The sequence below is a fragment of the Mustelus asterias genome, chromosome 10 (assembly GCF_964213995.1).
Source record: "Mustelus asterias chromosome 10, sMusAst1.hap1.1, whole genome shotgun sequence".
Classification (NCBI taxonomy): domain Eukaryota; kingdom Metazoa; phylum Chordata; class Chondrichthyes; order Carcharhiniformes; family Triakidae; genus Mustelus; species Mustelus asterias.
The window spans coordinates 104611634-104629958 of record NC_135810.1 but is presented as its reverse complement, the minus strand read 5'-3'; the positions used below and the strand labels follow the sequence as shown (position 1 = coordinate 104629958).

Sequence of the window (18325 nt, the reverse complement as noted above, 5' to 3'; positions counted from 1 at the left end):
CACACATAGTGACCCAAGTCGGGAATCAAACCCGGGTCCCTGGTGCTGAGAGGCAGCAGTGCTAACCACTGTGCCACCATACTGCCCATGTGATCCCAATAGTAACAAACACTGTAATCTTTGCAGCTATCGAGGGTCACAGTGGCACCACAACTTCTGGGGACACACTTGCACTCAAATTTGGAAGTTGTGGTGTGGCACTGATGTTCTGTGGGGACTTATCAGTAAAGCTTTTACTGATTGCCCTGTACTTGCACTTGTTTTGTACTGATGTATTTAAGCTTCTCCTGGAGGTGTAGAGCACAGCCTTTTAAGTCAGTAAAATTGTTAAAACACTCCCATACCCCTGTCCCCCACTTTTTAATGCAGGAAACCGTGTACATTTCTGGTTTGCTGCTGACAGCAAGATCTCAGGCCCATATTCCTAATGGTGTTTTTTTAATTGCAATTGTGTGCTATTTTTCATGGCTTTTCCCTTCCCACAAAGGGAGGTTACTAGCTATGTGAAGTTTAAATTTGGCCTTGTGGTACAAATCATTTGGCAAATTGAGTGTTCCACAATTTTTCTGCCTATTATGCACAGAGACTGTGATTTATAACTTTATAAGGATGTCGAGACTCATGTCCTGGTGCAAAAGGACAATCGGCCAGAGGCTGAGGTGGTTCATGTATAGAATTGTAGATGTTTACCTGTTCTATCCTTGAAGGTGGAACATAACCACCTGACTGTCTTTTCCTTCTGTGTTTTCTGAAGGAACCCATGCAGCCAATTCTCAAATATACTTTCCTAATTGTGTCACGAACCCGGCTGATAACTGTGACGGTGTCCCAACTTAGAAACACCGGTTTGTGGTGGTGTCTAGCTTTGTCTACAGGAACAGTAAGGGGCCACATGTGATATCTAGTGAGCATAGTAACCAGCCCAGCCATAGTATAACTCTTAGTAAAGACTCTTTATTACAGTGAAGAAGAGACACAAATACACGAACAGGACTATAATAATCTAAGATAGTTACGTGCAAGCCTACTAAACACAACCATGAAGAATTATCCTTCTGATCCAAAATACGTTTACAAGCTTTCTTTTAGGACTTCCCTCTGCCCAAGCAACATCCAATCCAATAGATCTATAAGTAAAGGCCAGCTTACAGGTACCATACTGTATATGATTGAACAGTTATTCTGGCAAACGTCTTTTCTTGGTTCAGCAAAGATAGAAGTCTGCACTCCTCTGGTAACTGGACTCTGGGCCGCTGGATGGATAGTGCCGCCTGCTTCCACAAAAAGGCTGCCCAATTGTATCATTGTCTCCCTTTAAAGATTCTCTTTGTATATTTCTGTTCGTTCTAACATCAACATATGTGTGTCATCCCTGAATGGTACCACCGTTTACCCAAAGTATTTCGGATTGGCAGGACGATGTATTTTGGGCTGTCTGCAACTTCTAATCTCGTTACTGGGAATCACATCCTGTGAAATAGCTTTTGAAATGCTAGAGGCTTCTAACCTGCTGGCCCATTCCTGACAATAGTTATTTTTTCAGAGCCCAAATTTACACATTAAAGTCAATGAATGTGGCCATGTTTGTGTCTAAATTGATTAAATTAAAAATTACCTTTTTTTAAAAATTTGAAGCTGTGGTGGAAATGAATAATTTACATTGCTGAATTTTGACTTAAATGCTTGAGCGCACCTTGGTGTGCTAGCTAAGGTAAACCTGGCATATTCAAACGGTTGGGATAAATGAAAAACCTGAGTGCTAATAAAAATAGAAACAGAATCCTGGAACTGCATAGTAAACTGATCATTGAGGGAGAAAGGTGGATTAATAATTGGATGTCATCCATTTTCTGTTTTAACTTCAGTTTGGACAAATGGTTATGAGAGAGTTAATTTACTAATGCTCTTGTTTTAAGTAAATACTGTTAATTGCATTTAAATTAATTTGAATTGGGAAAGATTTCTGAAAAGGTTTACAATTTTGACTTGTAATAGTTCAGTGGCCTTTGGCACAGTTTCTATAGGGTTTCTATTATCGATATGGTGCTGTATATTCAAACAGTAAACATACTGTAGTATAATAAAGGTAATTATAATGCAGCTACTCAGGGACACTAACATGTAATGTTTGTGTATGGCTGAATTTTTTTTGGTTCAACCATTATGTAATCTTTCATTCTGAATGAAAAGTTCAGAATGCTAATGCATTTAAAGGAGCTGGCCTTGAGATACTTTCACACTGCAATTTGAAATGCACATGGGCTTTTACCTCAATTAAGGTTGTGGGTCTGCCTTGGATAGATTATTCTTTAGCTTACAGCAATTATGTTTGCCTGTTGACTCTTTGGATCTTTCAAGTTTCTCTGAGCCAACTATCAGCAGATCTTGAGTTTGCAAGGTGGAATATGCTGCTTTATGGGTCAAAATTTTAACTATACAACACTCCATATTCTATTTCCCAGGGACTTGATGCCTCCATTACATCAGCGAATGATGTTCTGGATACTAGGATGGGAGGTAATGGCACTGGGTATTTCCTTTGCTCCTGCAGTTCAGGTGATTACTGTAAATGTACCATCTCCTCCCATGGCATCCCTCTGGCTGAATTTCATTTTATTCATTCGTGGGAGATGGGCATCGCTGGCTGGCCAGCATTTATTGCCCATCCCTAGTTCCCTTGACGAGCAGTTGAGAGTTAACCACATTGCTGTGGATCTGGATTCACATGTAGGCCAACTAGGTAAGGACAGCAGATTTCCTTCCCTCAAGGACATTAGTGAACCAGACATGTTTTTCCGACAATCGATAACGGATTCATAGTCATCAGTAGATTCTTAATTCCAGATTTTTCAAAATTGAATTCAAATTCCATCATCTGCTGTGGCAGGATTCGAACCTGGGTCCCCAGAACATTAGCTGAATTTCTGGACTAATAGTCCAGCGATAATACCATTAGGCCATCACCTCCCCTTAGATTAGAGATTTACAAAAAGGACTGAAGTTTTGACAGTGGATGCACTTTGTGTTGGCAGCTGTTTCAAATTATTTCAAACTGCATGTTGTGTGGCAGGTTCCTTGAGCTTTCAAAGGATAGGGCCAGGGCAACTTTGAGTATTTGGACTTGGTACTGTCGTGCAGCTCATATCCACTGTGACATGCTGCATTGTTTAATATTAACAACGGCAGGGTCCAAAGTTAAGTCTTTCAGAAAAAAGTCATTTTGAATCATCAAGCAGACATACAGAACTAGATCAGGTCAACTGAAAATGGTAGTTTTTAATATCTTGTTGACCTCCTAAAATGGGAAATCTTCTGCAATTTCCATCAGTTTCTTATACCCAGGGTAAAGATTAGTATGGAAGTGATACAGAATGTTACTGCGGATCATTTGTAGCTAGATTCAACCTTAAAAGAAATCTTGCTGTAGAATGCGAACTCTTCAAGTGTGGTAACCCAGAAATTGATTCTGAAAGGTTTGAAATCTATATTTACTCAAGCAAGAGAGCATATGCATTTAGAGGGCTAATGGTTATGCAGTGTGCTTCATTGCCTGGAACACCGAGATAACAAAGACACCAATGTCAGACTCCCATTCATAGACTACAGGTCAGCCTTTAACACCATTATTCCTATGAGACTCCTCTCCAAACTTTGTGGCCTGAGGCTCAGCTCCTCCCTCTGCAACTGGATCCTAGCCTTCCTAACCCATAAACTGCATCAGTAAAGATGGACAACAACACCTTCGCAATCATCCTCAACACTGGTGTTCTGCAAGGTATGTCCTCAGCCCCATACCAGGCTCCTTATACACCTCGGACTGTATGGCTAAATTCCCCTCCAACTCGATTTTCAAGTTTGCCGATCACACCACTGTTGTGGGTCGGATGTCAAACAATGACTAGACGAAGTACAGGAAAGAGAGAGAATCTGGTGAACTGGTGTGACGACCATAATCTCTCCCTCAACGTCAACAAAACGAAGGACGTCCAAAAGAGAAAATGTTGGAAAATCTCAGCAAGTTTGACAGCAACTGTAAGAGAAAAGCACTGGCATTTAGAGTCCAGAGACCCTTGGGTCATCGGGACTTGAAACGTCAGCTCTTTTCTCTCCTTACAGATGCTGCCAGATCTGCTGAGATTTTCCAACATTTTCTCTTTTGGTTTCAGATTCCAACATCTGCAGTAATTTGCTTTTATTAAAATGAAGGACATAGTCATCAACTTCAGGAAGCGTAGTGGAGGACATGCCCCTGTCTACATCAGTGGGGACGAAGTAGAAATGGTCGAGAGCTTCACGCTTTTAGGTGTCCAGATCACCACCAACCTCTCCTGGTCCCTCCACGCTGTGCTATAGTTAAGAAAACCCACTAACGCCTCTACTTTCTCAGGAGGCTAAGGAAATTTGGCATTACAACTCTGATCAACCTCTGCAGATGCACCATAGAATGCATTCTTTCTGGTTGTATCACAGCTTGGTATGGCTCCTGCCCCGTTCAAGACCCCAATAAACTACAAAGGGTCATGAATGAAGCCCAGTCCATCACTCAAACCAGCCTCCCATCCATTGACGCTGTCTACACTTCCTGCTGCATCGGCAAACTAGCCAGCATAATCAAGAACCCCACGCACCCCAGGCATCCTCACTTCCACTGGGGAAAAAGATACAAAAGTCTGAGGACACGTAACAACCAACTTGAGAACAGCTTCTTCCCTACTCCCATCAGACTTTTGAATGGACCTACTTCACATTAAGTTGATCTTTCTCTACACCCTGGCTTTGACTGTAACACTACATTCTGCACTCTCCCTATCTATGAACAGTGCACTTGTTTTTAAGCGCGGGGGAAACAATACTTTTCTCTGCATGCTAATGTGACAAATCAAATTTTATAGCCTGTCTGTTGACTTTTGAACACAATTCTATTATCTGCCTCAACAGGAAATTTAGTTGTGTCCAGTGGTGTCCAAACTTTAGCAAGAGTTGAGGCTATTTGACATATGACTTCAATTCTGCATTAAACACGCTTGTGTTTTTTTTTCATTTTAAAGTTTGAGTTTACACGATTTAAGTTTCTTGCATTTAATGGTGTGCTTTTTCTTATTTGAGCCAAAAAGTCTGTGATCTGCTATATTTGGCACTTGGTTAGAGCCGTGAAACTATATTTCAGTTGACATGATGTACATGTCTTATCTACGACTCCATACTTCCACACATTTAAGCAAATTATTACCATTTTATATATAACGTGTCGGTCTTCTACATGGAACAAGACCACATTCATCATTCCATGTAATTAGTTTTGATAGGAAAAGGAATTTACTAAACCCATTACTAAGCAAAGAGTGAATTTGAATTGGGCTTTAATGCGTCTCTTTATGCTCGAATTAGTCAAGAGCCAGCAGAGTAAAAAGAATGCTATTTTGCTGTCATCAATATGCGGAGGCTTTTCCTCTGTTCAACTATTTGGCATGGCAGAGATTCTACTAAAATTTTAATTATCTAATGGGTGAAGGCAGAAGCTTTGTGGCTGTGCTCAAGTTAACAACATTTAGGCTATTAGAGTTCCCACCTTCAGTTTTGCTTTGTTTTGGTAGTGTATATGCTGAATCCCGGAAACATTTGGTAGCAATGTTTCTTCAGGTTAAGAGTTCAATGCCTCAGTGAATGAACTATGTTTCAGTATTGATTCCATCCACTGGCGCACGCATTGAAATAGTCTGCTAATTGTGGATGGTTTCCTTAACCAGAGTAGCGAATAATTAGTTGATAAATGTTCCTGTGTATGGTCATTTGAAGTCAGCGAGACTTCACAGTAGTCTTTCTGTTTTAAGTAAAATGGATATCTCTCCATTCTTCATTTATTTGTTTTTCTTTGATCAGGAAAATTCAAGGTTTCTTTGTTTTGAGTTAATTTGGTGATTTTTGCAGATCCTGTATAATCTCATTGGAGTAAGGTTAAAAGGTAAAGTTTTTTGACAGTTGAGTGGAGAACAGGGGTAGTCTCTGCAACTGTTGCTTGAAGCCTGGAATTGTTTATCGTATGGTTCTGTTCAGCTTCTGGAGAAGATTGTGTCAATTGGATGAATTTAGGTTCTTTCAGATCTTTAGACTAATTACAAAATATTTCTTGACCATCTGAGCACAAATTTTCATTAGAATTAGAAAAGTAGTTTCGCAAGGCAGCCAGCCAGCTTTTACAAAAGTTCCTGCAATATCATTTGTGATAAGCTTGTTCTGCTGGTCAGGATCATCAGGTCTGCAGGCCTGCTTGCCTCACCTGAACCATGGCAATGTCTCGACCAATCTGAGCTGGCTTGCCAATCAATCAGCACCCTTTTCTCATGCAATATAAATTATTGTTCACTTTGAAATTTAACATTCTTGTTTCGGTCCTGATGAGTGCAAGGCAAAATGCTTCGACAGCCTGTCTCTTTTCAGCAGTCCTAAAAATATTTTTCTCATATCACCATTGGTTCCTTGGTCATTCACCTTAAATTGGTTTTCACTGGCTCTTACTCCTACTGCGAGTGGGAATAGTTTGTCCTAATTTTTCATCACGTTTTCTACAGCTAAATGAGTAACAAAATAAAAAGCCAATTTTTATACAATCTCTCTTTTTCCTCAGCTTTTCCGGCGTGTAGCTGCTGCCTTGCCTGGAATGGAAAGCACACAGGATAAGAGCAGAGAAGACAGTATCCTTTCCTTGGATTGTACTTGTAAAATTCTCCTTGATTTTCTTGCTGAATTTGATTATTCAATTTAGAATTGTAATTTCTTGTTGAAAAAGCAAGGTCTTTTTCGCAGAGTGCTTGCCTTGTTCTGCATTTATAAGTTTGAATCTTGCAGTATGAGATGTGTTTTTAAGTTCCTTATGTTCTCCAGATAATGCTATTATTTCCACACAAGGGAAATGGAATTTACGTCATATTCATTCAGCAAGTCATATACATTAGAAAATTCAGTAATATTATTCAGCTGGATGTTAGCAATGAAGATATATTTTTTTTAGCTGAAACCAAGTAATTAGGCTGCAGGGAATTGAAAGCAAGCAGAATATTGAGTATAAGGCCTTCTGTGCACACTGCACAAGAATTAACTCTGCACACTAAAATTTGCGATTTATAAATCTGAGAATTTTTCACGTGATCCTGATCAGATCATTTGTGTTGTATATCATGTAAGCTCATGGGCCCTAAGCCATCACTTTTAACCCCGTAAAGTGTCCACTCTACCTCGGGTTACCCTGTAAGGGCATAGTATTTCAAAAAGATTTGAGCCATGGATGAAGCTAGCTGTTTCACACACCTACTGTGCAGTAGCAACTCAAGTGTTATTTGCCAGTAACTGGATGCTGTCATCAAGTTAATAAGGCATTCTGCCTATTGTATAAATGGGTAATGTGGTGTATGAATTTCAGTGCCATTGATGCTGGTGTTTAGGGCATATATTCCAAAGACCAGCAGATCATACCAAACCACTTGCCCCAGCCGCTGTTTGCAATGGGCAAGGTATAGACCATACTTAACTAGCTTGTGCATGCAAAACTCGAAACACATTGTCCAACATTAGATGTGATTCCATGATTGGACAACATTTGCTAAATCTTGTGTGCTAAGAATAACACTGACAATTTAAGATTCAGTTGTGCTTGCAATGTGGTGCATTTACATGTACTGGAAGCTACATATATTAATACGCAGAGTCCACCCTGTTCTTTACAGACAGAAAGAACATATACACACATTGCGCCTGTTTTAGTTGAAGAAAAAAATGATAGCCATTTGCCAGTTTATTCCTCAAGGCAGTTTTTTGACCAAACAGGATCTAGCTGCCTGGTTTGAATTTCAAACAAGTAAAGTTTATTTATTAGTCGCAAGTAGGCTTACGTTAACATTGCAATGAAGTTATTGTGAAAATCCCCTAGTCGCCACAATGCTCAGAAGTTAATTCTCAGTTGCTGTTACTACTGCATTCTCCATGGCAATACCTCTACCAATCAAGAGTCCATGTGCCAATCAGTCAGTACCAACTTCTCATATGGTATTAATTGTTGTTTTCCCCTTATACTGATATTCCTGCTAAATATCCTGAGGAGAGCAGAAGCTTCACCATTTCCTTTTTTTCATCAATACTCGTAAATTAAAGATCAATTGGATATTTATCAAGGTGAAAGATATTTAACCATACTTAAAAGTTCTTAGAAAGCTGCAAAGCAGAACAAAAGTATTTAGGTTGTAATCACAAGGGAGCAATGGATCGCCAATGAATAATACCTCACGAATGCCAGGAAATAAACCGATGCAAGAGTGGAGTGAATGGAGGGCAGAGGAGTAATATGAAATGGAAGTTGAACAGTGGGATTTGATGTTGGCAGCAGCCTTGTGTCTCCAGCACTAGTGCAGGAGTTTGGTTGTGAGGTTTGAATTTTCTTTGAACAAAACCATGTCACTTCGAAGTTGGGTATTTACAAAAATTAATCACATGCTTTGCAAGTATATTTTGGGCACAGTGGGGGCAGTGTTCAAACAGGTTTTAATTTGGGTTTCTCATTTTATAATCATTGTAAAGGCTTTGTTTAAAGAGGATAAGCATTAAATTTGGAAATAGTTCATGCATGACATGTTTCCTTAACACAGTTAACTTTCAGTGATCGATATAAAACTGGAAAAAACCCAAGAGCAACCAGTCAGTGAGGGAGGGTGCTCTTGCTAATATCGGCTCTATAGGCCACCGCTTATTTGTCATTACCATCCACCACAGTGTGAATATTGGCTAGTAATCTTACCCTGTTGGTAAAGTATTGCAATTCATCATTGCTGGCTGTCTTGTAATTGATCTATTAGCTTCACTAGCACAAACGTGGAGAAAATGTCAGTGTCTTCATTGGAAATAAATACAAAAAATGTAATTGCCAAAACTCAACTTGCATCAGTTTACTTTTAATCAGAAGACACATTTTGTTCTTTGCGTTGTATAATATTGCACTTTTAATGATGGAATTCTGTAACTGTTTAGTGTAAAGGACAGTTTATGCAGATAACATCTGAATGCTAAGTGGCTTTATGACAGTGACTACATTATCTGAACAATGAGACACCAGTGAATTAGACCTTTTTAATTGTTTTAAAGTGATAGGTTTCTCATTGTGATCTGTTGATAAAAAACTAAATTTCTCAAGGGTGCAAAGAGAACTAAAAAAAATTAATTTACACCAAACATCACTAGCAACTTTCCAAAAACCTGTTAGTTTTAACAGCAGTTCCAGTATGCGATGTAGCACCCAAATCATCATGTGCATGATTCATCTATAATGCAATTTTTAAAAAAAGTTACTTTTTAGCACTTTCTGATTCCAACATCTTTTATAAAGTTCTGTCAAATTGTTTGGTTGTGTACTAGGATGGTGATGGCCACTCGGATGTGCATTTTCAAATAATTATGCACTATTTTCAGCTAAAGGAATTTGCATTGGAATGAGCAGACAATGATCAAAAACAAATCTTTGTGCTGTGGAGGGTGGAAAGTTCTCTTTGCTCACTTGCGCACATTTAAACGAAATGTCATCTAGCTTACAGAGATCTCCAATTGTGCATCTGAAGGAAGGAAAACTTTCACATGCAGGACTTGTAAAATTATGCATCGTTTATGCCTTTTTGTTCTAGGGCTTCCATATTGGTTAGGAGTTTGTAATTCTGTGTAGTTTGACTAACCTACCCGGAATAATATGATTTTGCATTTTTATTTAACTCTATTGTTTATCTCCCCACTTAATTTATTTCTGTACTCCAGTTTTTAAGTCTTTTAGATAAGTGTGACCAATCTGATTAGCTTTTTTTGTCATGTTAGGTTTTATTCCATAGAACACAATAGCTTTATTTTACTTGTTCGTTTTTGAGCTTTAATATCTTAACTATGTTTAGACTAACTGGTTGTGGGGTGGAGGAACTGTTTCCAGTTAATGCTGTAAACCACTTATTCTGTATTTCCTATTGGAGAAAGTAAAAACATATGGAACTGTGTCATGCCCTCCAGTTAGGATTTTTGCATCCTTTAAGTGCCTACACCCTATGCGTTGTTAAAGTAAGGCTGCAGGTATGGTTGGTCTCACTGTTGCTAAGAATCATAATTCTGCCTTACTTTTGGTGTGGCATACACAGGCATAGAGATGTCTCACAAAGACCAGGACTTGAGCCTGTCTGTCAAACTTAAAGATTTTGCCTGGAAATAGCTACTTCCCAGCCCTGCATGCCAGAGCTGTAATGTACTGCCGTTTTTTGCTTATCCATTGTTGGGTTACTAATTTTTTCATAATTTTGCTACTGAAAATATTGTAAGATGGTGTGGCTTGGGTTCTTTTCTCTGTTTTTTGCCATCTGTATTTTTTATGTAAAAACATTTTTCTTGGGAGTACAAGAAAATAACACTAAATGGATTCTCCATGCAATCTTTTTCACCAAAATATCTAAACTATTATTCAAGCTCAACTGGGGAAGTTCTTTGACCAAACAAGAGCATGCTGATTTTTATCAGAACTTCTTTATACACTGACAAAACTAACAAGCTTGTGAACACTGTTTCGAGAGCAGCATTTTTCTCAAGTATGATTTGAAAGTTATTTCACAAGCTGAGCTCTCAAGGCTTCTGTGGTGCAGTAGTGTGCAGTTTCAGTAGTACTGGTTTTTGAACAGAATATGGCTTACTTGGCTTGACTGTTGTACCCATGCAACTGTATATTCATTACTACTTTTGCGTATGTCTTGTTACTATGATAACCCTTGAAGTTACAAAACAAAAAAAAGAAAATTTTGTCCTGGAATATCACTAGTACCTCAGCTCTGTTTGATAATGTAAAATAAAAACCCAAAGCCTGAACAAAATAAACACCTGCCTATTCGAAGTACCTAACTGGTGTGTCTTTTTTTTGCCTCCAATTTCTTGTGGTCTAAACTGTGAACTTGTAAAATGGTCTCATTTTATAGTGTAATTATTATTTTTGACATTTGTGCTCATTTGTGGCCTTGTACATCACCATGAAGGCAGTGGAAATTGAAGAGAAGGATTGATCAGAAAAGAGATTACATTTAAAATGAATCCTAGTATAACAGTTAGATATTTGCAGTGTGCTGGGATTACTGCTGCATGTTCATGAAGCTCATTTAGAAATCCTCCTCTTTGGCGATCACTCGCTAACAATGATTGTCGGCCAAAGAAACTCTGTTGCTGGTCGCAGGTTCTGTGGGCACTTGCATGGCTTATGAACCCGATTTTGGAAGCCACATCTCCAACCGTCCACTTGGCAGGTGTTTCTGGGAGGCAGGTTCACCTATTTTAGGCATACTTTGCTTGTTTCTAAAATTAACCTAATCTTCTGGGCTATCACTAATCTTTGCAGCATTGTGCATCTTTTCTTCCAATTTGGTACCATCTTTAACTGTTTTGTTAGCCATGGATAGTGCATTCTTCTTGTAAATGTCTTTCCTATTGGAATATGAGTTATGAAATATCTTAAATGTCTGGCACTGCTTTTCTTTTGCCTTATTTTCCCAGTCCACTTTAGCCATATCCTTGTAATTCTCTTTATTAAAGTTTAAGACCCTCTTTTCAGACTAAAATCTACCTCTATCATAAATGATCACTTTTACTTCGAGGATCCTTTACTAGTCGAGATTTGACTGATATCAGTGTTGATTTTCTGATGCAACAGTTATACTTGGTAATAAATCTCATTATTAAAATTTCCTACTTTGACACCATACTGATCATTTAGTTTATACAAAAACTTGTATAAAGCAGAAGATAACGGCAAATCCTTGAACAGAAATAATTCAAATTAAATGTCATAATACTAAATATTTTGGCCCCTTTTGGAATTTTATCTGTAGTTGGTTGCCTCTCCTGAGGAGGGGGGAGGAGACAAGAAACAGACAAATGTCAGTTTGCAGTCATGGATGTAGATTGGGATGCAATACGCAACATTCTTGATTAAAAAATGATGAAGCAGCGATGTCCTTGTGTCTTACAGAACCATAATGAAAATGAGAAATTGGCAACGTGAGACTAATTACATTAATCATGCATGTCCATGACTTGAGAGCTTTTAATTCCACAAATTACTTTCTTAAATTCACTGAGACTTTGCAAAGTTAATAATATGGTACAATGATACAAGAAAATTGTAACAACTGTTGAGGCATCTCCCTGCTGCGCATCAAGAGAAACCTATTTGCCCGTGTTCCCCTTGTCAGACTGAAGATCTTGACTGATGCATCTATCCTGAATCCGTGTGGTTTCAGAACTGAAATATCCACAATCTATATCATAGCCCAAATCCTACAAGAACAAAGGAGACGGCTATATATTGCCTTCGTCGATCCCACCAAAGCATTCCGGTGAGCAGAGGCGATCTATTTAAGCTGCTGAAGAAAAGTGCTGCCCATAGAGTCTACTTTGTGAGATCTCCACTTTCCCTGATAACATGGTACGGTCTGCTTTGATGGGAACATTGGAACCCTCTGAGATCCTCTGTGGTCAAACAAGGTTGCAGACACTTCGTTGAGTTCCTGTTTTTGCTGCTGTCCTGAGAATCAAGATAGAGCACCTGTTTTTTTAAATCAGATTTACTCTGTTTATCCTGCTGCACAAGCAGTCCAAACCGAGGAGCACCATCAGCCTAGTCACATCTGCAGAATTTAGTTTGGCCACCAACATCAGGAAGGTAAATGTCACAGCTCTGAATTTGTCTAACCTTCATTTATCAGTGTTGAACAACTGATGCTGGAGTTTGCTTTCTTCACATATCTACAGTCCGAAGTCTCACAACACTGGGTTAAAGTCCAACAGGTTTATTTGGAATCACGAGCTTTCGGAGCACTGCTCCTTCATCAGGTGAGTGGAGAGGTGGTTTCACAAACATGGCATATATAGACAAAGACACAGTTGCAAGATAATGGTTGGATTGCGCGTCTTTTCAGGTGATTTTAAGTCTTTACAGGTACCGACAGTGCGAGTGGAGAGAGGGATAATCACAGGTTAAAGAGGTGTGAATTGTCTCAAGCCAGGACAGTTAGTAGGATTTTGCAAGCCCAGGCCAAATGGTTGGGGTTACATGCAGTGTGACATGAACCCAAGATCCCAGTTGAGGCCGTCCTCGTGTGTGGACTTCGCCTATCAGTTTCTGCTTGGCAATTCTGCGTTGTGTGTCTTGAAGGCCGTCTTGGAGAATGCTTGGCCGAAGATCAGAGGCTGAATGTCCTTGACTGCTGAAGTGTTCTCCGACTGGATGCTTGAAGTATTTTACAATGCCAATAGAAACGCAAGTGGATGAATCTGAGCTTGTAACTATTATAGAACAGATTCCTTTTTTAAGGAAAAGGAATTGAATCCTGTCTGATATCTGGTTGTCATGGAACAAAGAACAGTACAGTACAGGAACAGGCTCTTTGGCCTTCCAAGCCTGCGCCAATCACATTTACCTATCCAACCAACCACTTATATCCCTCCCCCATTTGTTCATATGTCTATCAAGATAAGTCTTAAATGTGGCTAATGTAACTGCCTCAATCACCTCACTTGGCAGTGCATTCCAGGCCCCCACCACCCTTTGTGTAAAAAAAAAACTTCCCCACACATCTCCACTGAACCCCGCACCCGCCTCCCCTCTCCCCCCCCCCCCCCCCCCCCCCCCCGCCATCTTGAACTTATTATGTTTCCTTGTAATTGTCATTTCTGCCCCTGGGGGAAAAAGCTTCCAACTGTTCATCCTATCTATACCCCTCATAATTTTATGAGCTATCAGGTCTCCCCCTCAGCCTCTGTCTTTCCAGGGAGAACAATCCCAGTTTATTCAGCCTCTCCTCATAGCTAATACCCTACATACCAGGCAACATTCTGGTAAACCTTTTCTGCACTCTCTCCAAAGCCTCGACGTCCTTCTGGTAGTGTGGTGACCAGGATTGGACACAGTATTCCAAATGTGGCCTAACCAACGCTTTATACAACTGTAACATAATTTGCCAACTTTTATACTCAATGCCCTGTCGGATGAAGGTAAGCATGCTATATGCTTTGTTCACTTCTATCTGTGCTGCCACTTTTAAGGATCTGTGGACCTGTACTCCCAGATCTCTGTGACTATGCTCCTGATTGTTCTGCCATTTATTTTATAGCTCCCACCTGAATTGGATCTACCAAAATGCATCACCTCGCATTTGTCCGGATTAAATTCCATCTGCCATTTCTCTGCCCAATTTTCCAGTCTATCTATATCCTGCTGTATTCTCTGACAATCTTCTTTACTATCTGCAACTCCGCCAATCTTAGTATCATCTGCAAACTTGCTAATCAGACCAGCTATGTTTTCTTCCAAGTCATTTATATACATTATAAACAGCAGAGGTCCCAGCAATTCCTATGGAACACCACTAGTTACAGACCTCAATTCAGAAAAAAACACCCTTTCACTGATACCCTCTGTCTTCTATGGCCAAGCCAGTTCTGAATCAATCTAGCTAGTTCACCCCTGATTCCGTGAGATTTAATCTTTTGCACCAGTCTACCATGAGGAACCTTGTCGAATGCCTTACAAAAGTCCATGTAGACAACATCCACAGCCCTTCCCTCATCAATCATTTTTGTCACCTCAAAAAACTCATGAGTGGTACATGACCTCCCACGTACAAAACCATGCTGTCTGTTGCTAACAAGATCATTCAGGTCCAAATGTGTATAGATCCTATTCCCAAGAATTGTCTCCCTACCACTGGCCTATATGGAGGTAATTGAAATGCAGAATGGCCCTGTGTATACATACAAAGAACAATACAGCACAGGCCCTTCGGCCCTCCAAGCCCGCACCGCTCCCCGGTCCAGGATTGAATCCTGAATCCAGGATCCCCGCCCAATTTTCCAGCCTATCTACATACCAATATCCTATCCACCGAGCTGTCCCTCACAGCTACGATGCTTTGTTCATTACAACCTATTAACTTACCCCCACCCCCCCATTCCAGACCATGTGATCTCCAGGGAGAGGCGAAAACCCAGAGTGAAAAACCCCAGGGCCAATATGGGGAAAAAAAATCTGGGAAATTCCTCTCCGACCCCCTGAGGCGATCGAAACGAGTCCAGGAGATCACAATGGCCCCGATCGGAAAATGCTTCCCAACCCTAGTCATTTCCACTTCCACGAACACCATATGAATTCCCTGCCCCCGAGACAGGTTCCCAACTATCCGCAGTCTCACTCTGTACTGGCACCAGCAAGATGATCATAGAATGAAGCCTTGAAACGAGAAACCAGGAACAATTAGCCCGCGCCGCTCCCTGGTCCAAACTAGACCACTCTTTTGTATCACTCCATTCCCACTCCGTTCATATAGCTGTCTAGATAAGTCTTAAACGTTCCCAGTGTGTCCGCCTCCACCACCTTGCCCGGCAACACATTCCAGGCCCCCACGACCCTCTGTGTGAAATATGTCCTTCTGATATCTGTGTTAAACCTCCCCCCCTTCACCTTGAACCTATGACCTCTCGTGAACGTCACCACCGACCCGGGGAAAAGCTTCCCACCGTTCACCCTATCTATGCCTTTCATAATTTTATACACCTCTATTAAGTCTCCCCTCATCCTCCGTCTTTCCAAGGAGAACAACCCCAGTTTCCCCAATCTCTCCTCATAACCAAGCCCCTCCATACCAGGCAACATCCTGGTAAACCTCCTCTGTACTCTCTCCAAAGCCTCCACGTCCTTCTGGTAGTGTGGCGACCAGAACTGGACGCAGTATTCCAAATGCGGCCGAACCAACGTTCTATACAACCGCAACATCAGACCCCAACTTTTATACTCTATACCCCGTCCTATAAAGGCAAGCATGCCATATGCCTTCTTCACCACCTTCTCCACCTGTGACGTCTAACGTCTACATTCCCCTAACAAAGGCAATCTAAACCTAATCTGACTGCCCTTTCTACAACCTTGTTGGGGATGGGGGGGCGGGGGGTAGAAAAATCTCTTCACCCCATTAAAACCCTTACCCATTTTTAAAAAAAAAATCTCCTCTTCCCTAGCATTTTCCATCCTTAATATGAAGGTAGTCCAAACTGGGTGTCAGGTTCTCTTAGATGGGTGTTAGTTTAATGGCAGTAGCAAACCACATTACAGGTTTATTGAAAACAGTCCTGCCAAAGTGGACTTTGACCTCACGACTCTGCATTGCTCAGGGGTACCCTAAGCAATGTAATATCGCACCCTACGTAAAGCATGCCCATGTGCACTAAGGGAAAGATTGGAGACGAGCGACAGCATTAACAGGAGTGGAGTGAGTGTGGAAGGAGAATAGTGTTTGTATGAACTGAGGCCTGGAGAAGCCCCTGAATTGGGAGGGGAGGAGAAAGATTGGTTGCCACATGGCAACAATGCCACAAGCATTGACAAACTTGTCAATGCTGTCAATTTTTTCAATATGTAACTTGAATTGACTTGAACATTTTCCTGCAATAAAGAGAAGTGCATGCACCTCTGCTTCTCCATCTGTGACTTCAGTTCAGAATGTATCCCTTTGTTAATGTTGTCTAGGTTAGGTGACGGCAATTACAACCAATGTGATGCTCTAAATGTTGCCTTATCAGTAAGGTATCAAAACTATTTTAAAATGATATTTCTTGGGGCATTTTATTATACTTGTGAAGATTTACTTCATTAAACAGATTCCTGGGTGGAGAAGGGGTGTTGATGGATTGGTGTCAGCTGTGAGACATTGCTATGTTGCTGTCCAATAAACTCAATGATAGAATAGTTGACTTGATGGGGGTTAAATTGGACTGCTGCTCCCACCTTGAAAATGTCTGAGACAGCAGTGCGCTATTACCTTGTTCCGGTTGATTGCAATGCAGGCATCGTGCCAACATGGTGCCTCTTGCTCATTTGAATGATCTGTGTTTAGCCAGCACTAACCTCTCTGTTCATTGACAGGGTGCATCAGCTGAAGGCCAGAAAGATTCAGGAGAACCACTTAAAGTTAGCCTTCAACTCTTAAAGGTGCTGAGATTTGTGGTTGAAGACAATTTGGCTTGACTGAGGAATGGCACAACAGCAGAGCATGCAGGTTCCAAATGTTTTTGGTTGCTGCACTGGCAGCTTTGGTGGAGGTGGAAGAAAGGAAGGTCCATGTCCTGTGTTTTGGTCTCCTTTTCTGAGGAAGGATGTTCTTGCTCTTGAAGGTTTACCAGGTTGCTTCTGGGGATGACGGGACTGATGTTTGAGGAGAGATTGACTAGGTTAAGATTGTTTTCAATGGTGGTGGGGGGGGGGGGGGGGGAGGAGAATCTCAGAATTTTATAAGTCTCTAACAGGATTAGACAGGGTAGATGCAGAGAGGATATTCCTGATGGGGGAGTCCAGAACCAGGGGTCACAGTCTGAGGATTCAGGGTAGACCATTTAAGACGGAGGTGAGGAGACATTTCTTCATCCAAAGAGTGTTGAGCCTGTGGGATTTATTACCACAGGAAGTAGTTGATGCCAAAACATTGAATGTATTCATGAGGCGGCGGGATATAGCACTTGGGGCGAATGGGATCACAGATTAGGGGGAGAAAGCAGGATTGGTGTTGGATGATCAGCCATGATCGTAATGAATGGCAGAGCAAGCTCGAAGGGCCAAATGGCCTCCTACTCCTCTAATCTTCTATGTTTCTATGTTAAAGGGGGAAGGAGGGCATCCAGACACAATGTCAAAAGGAAGTGGGAGCAGATTACAATGATCCCACACTCCAGAGATACTATCTTCCATCTTCATCTGTCGGGAAAAAGATACAAAAGTCTGAGGTTGCAGGCCAACCAAGTCGAGAACAGCTTCTTCCCTGCTGCCATCAGACTTTTGAATGGTCATATCATCCATTAAGCTGATCTTTCTCCTCACCCTATCAGTAATTGCAACACTATATTTTGCACCCTCGCCTTTCCTTCTCCTCTATGTACTCTATGGAATGTTTTGTCCGTATAGCGTCAAGAAACAATACTTTTCACTGCATTCCAATACAGTGTGGCAATGATAAATCAGTTCAGTGAGGTCAATGTCAGGAGTTGACCCCGAGAAGGTGGATGCTATACAACAACAGCCTCAAACGAGTGGTCAAAGTTAATGAATACATTGTTTAAATACTGTATCCTACCAATTGCAGCAGCTCAAATCACCACACTCCCATTACTCCCCTAACAACAACCTCCATCAAACACACTTCATCTGCTCCACCTGCCCCTCACGCTGCTGCAAGTCTCACATTCACATCTCCTATTGTCGGCTATTCAACAGAGCAGCAGCATCAGC

The 18325-nt window shown here is 40.9% G+C and overlaps 1 protein-coding gene across 2 annotated transcripts in view; it reads left to right on the top strand.

Annotated features, from left to right (window-relative positions):
* Window positions 1-10900, top strand: part of rab6a (RAB6A, member RAS oncogene family) — a 105051-nt gene extending 94151 nt beyond the window's left edge. For both annotated transcript variants that reach the window (XM_078222356.1, XM_078222358.1), the window contains exons 7-8: window positions 6626-6692; window positions 8648-10900. In XM_078222356.1, the coding sequence (XP_078078482.1) occupies window positions 6626-6692; window positions 8648-8712 (132 nt within the window). In that variant the 3' untranslated portion in view covers window positions 8713-10900. The remainder of the gene's footprint in view (window positions 1-6625; window positions 6693-8647) is intronic.
* Window positions 10901-18325: the final 7425 nt, after the last annotated feature.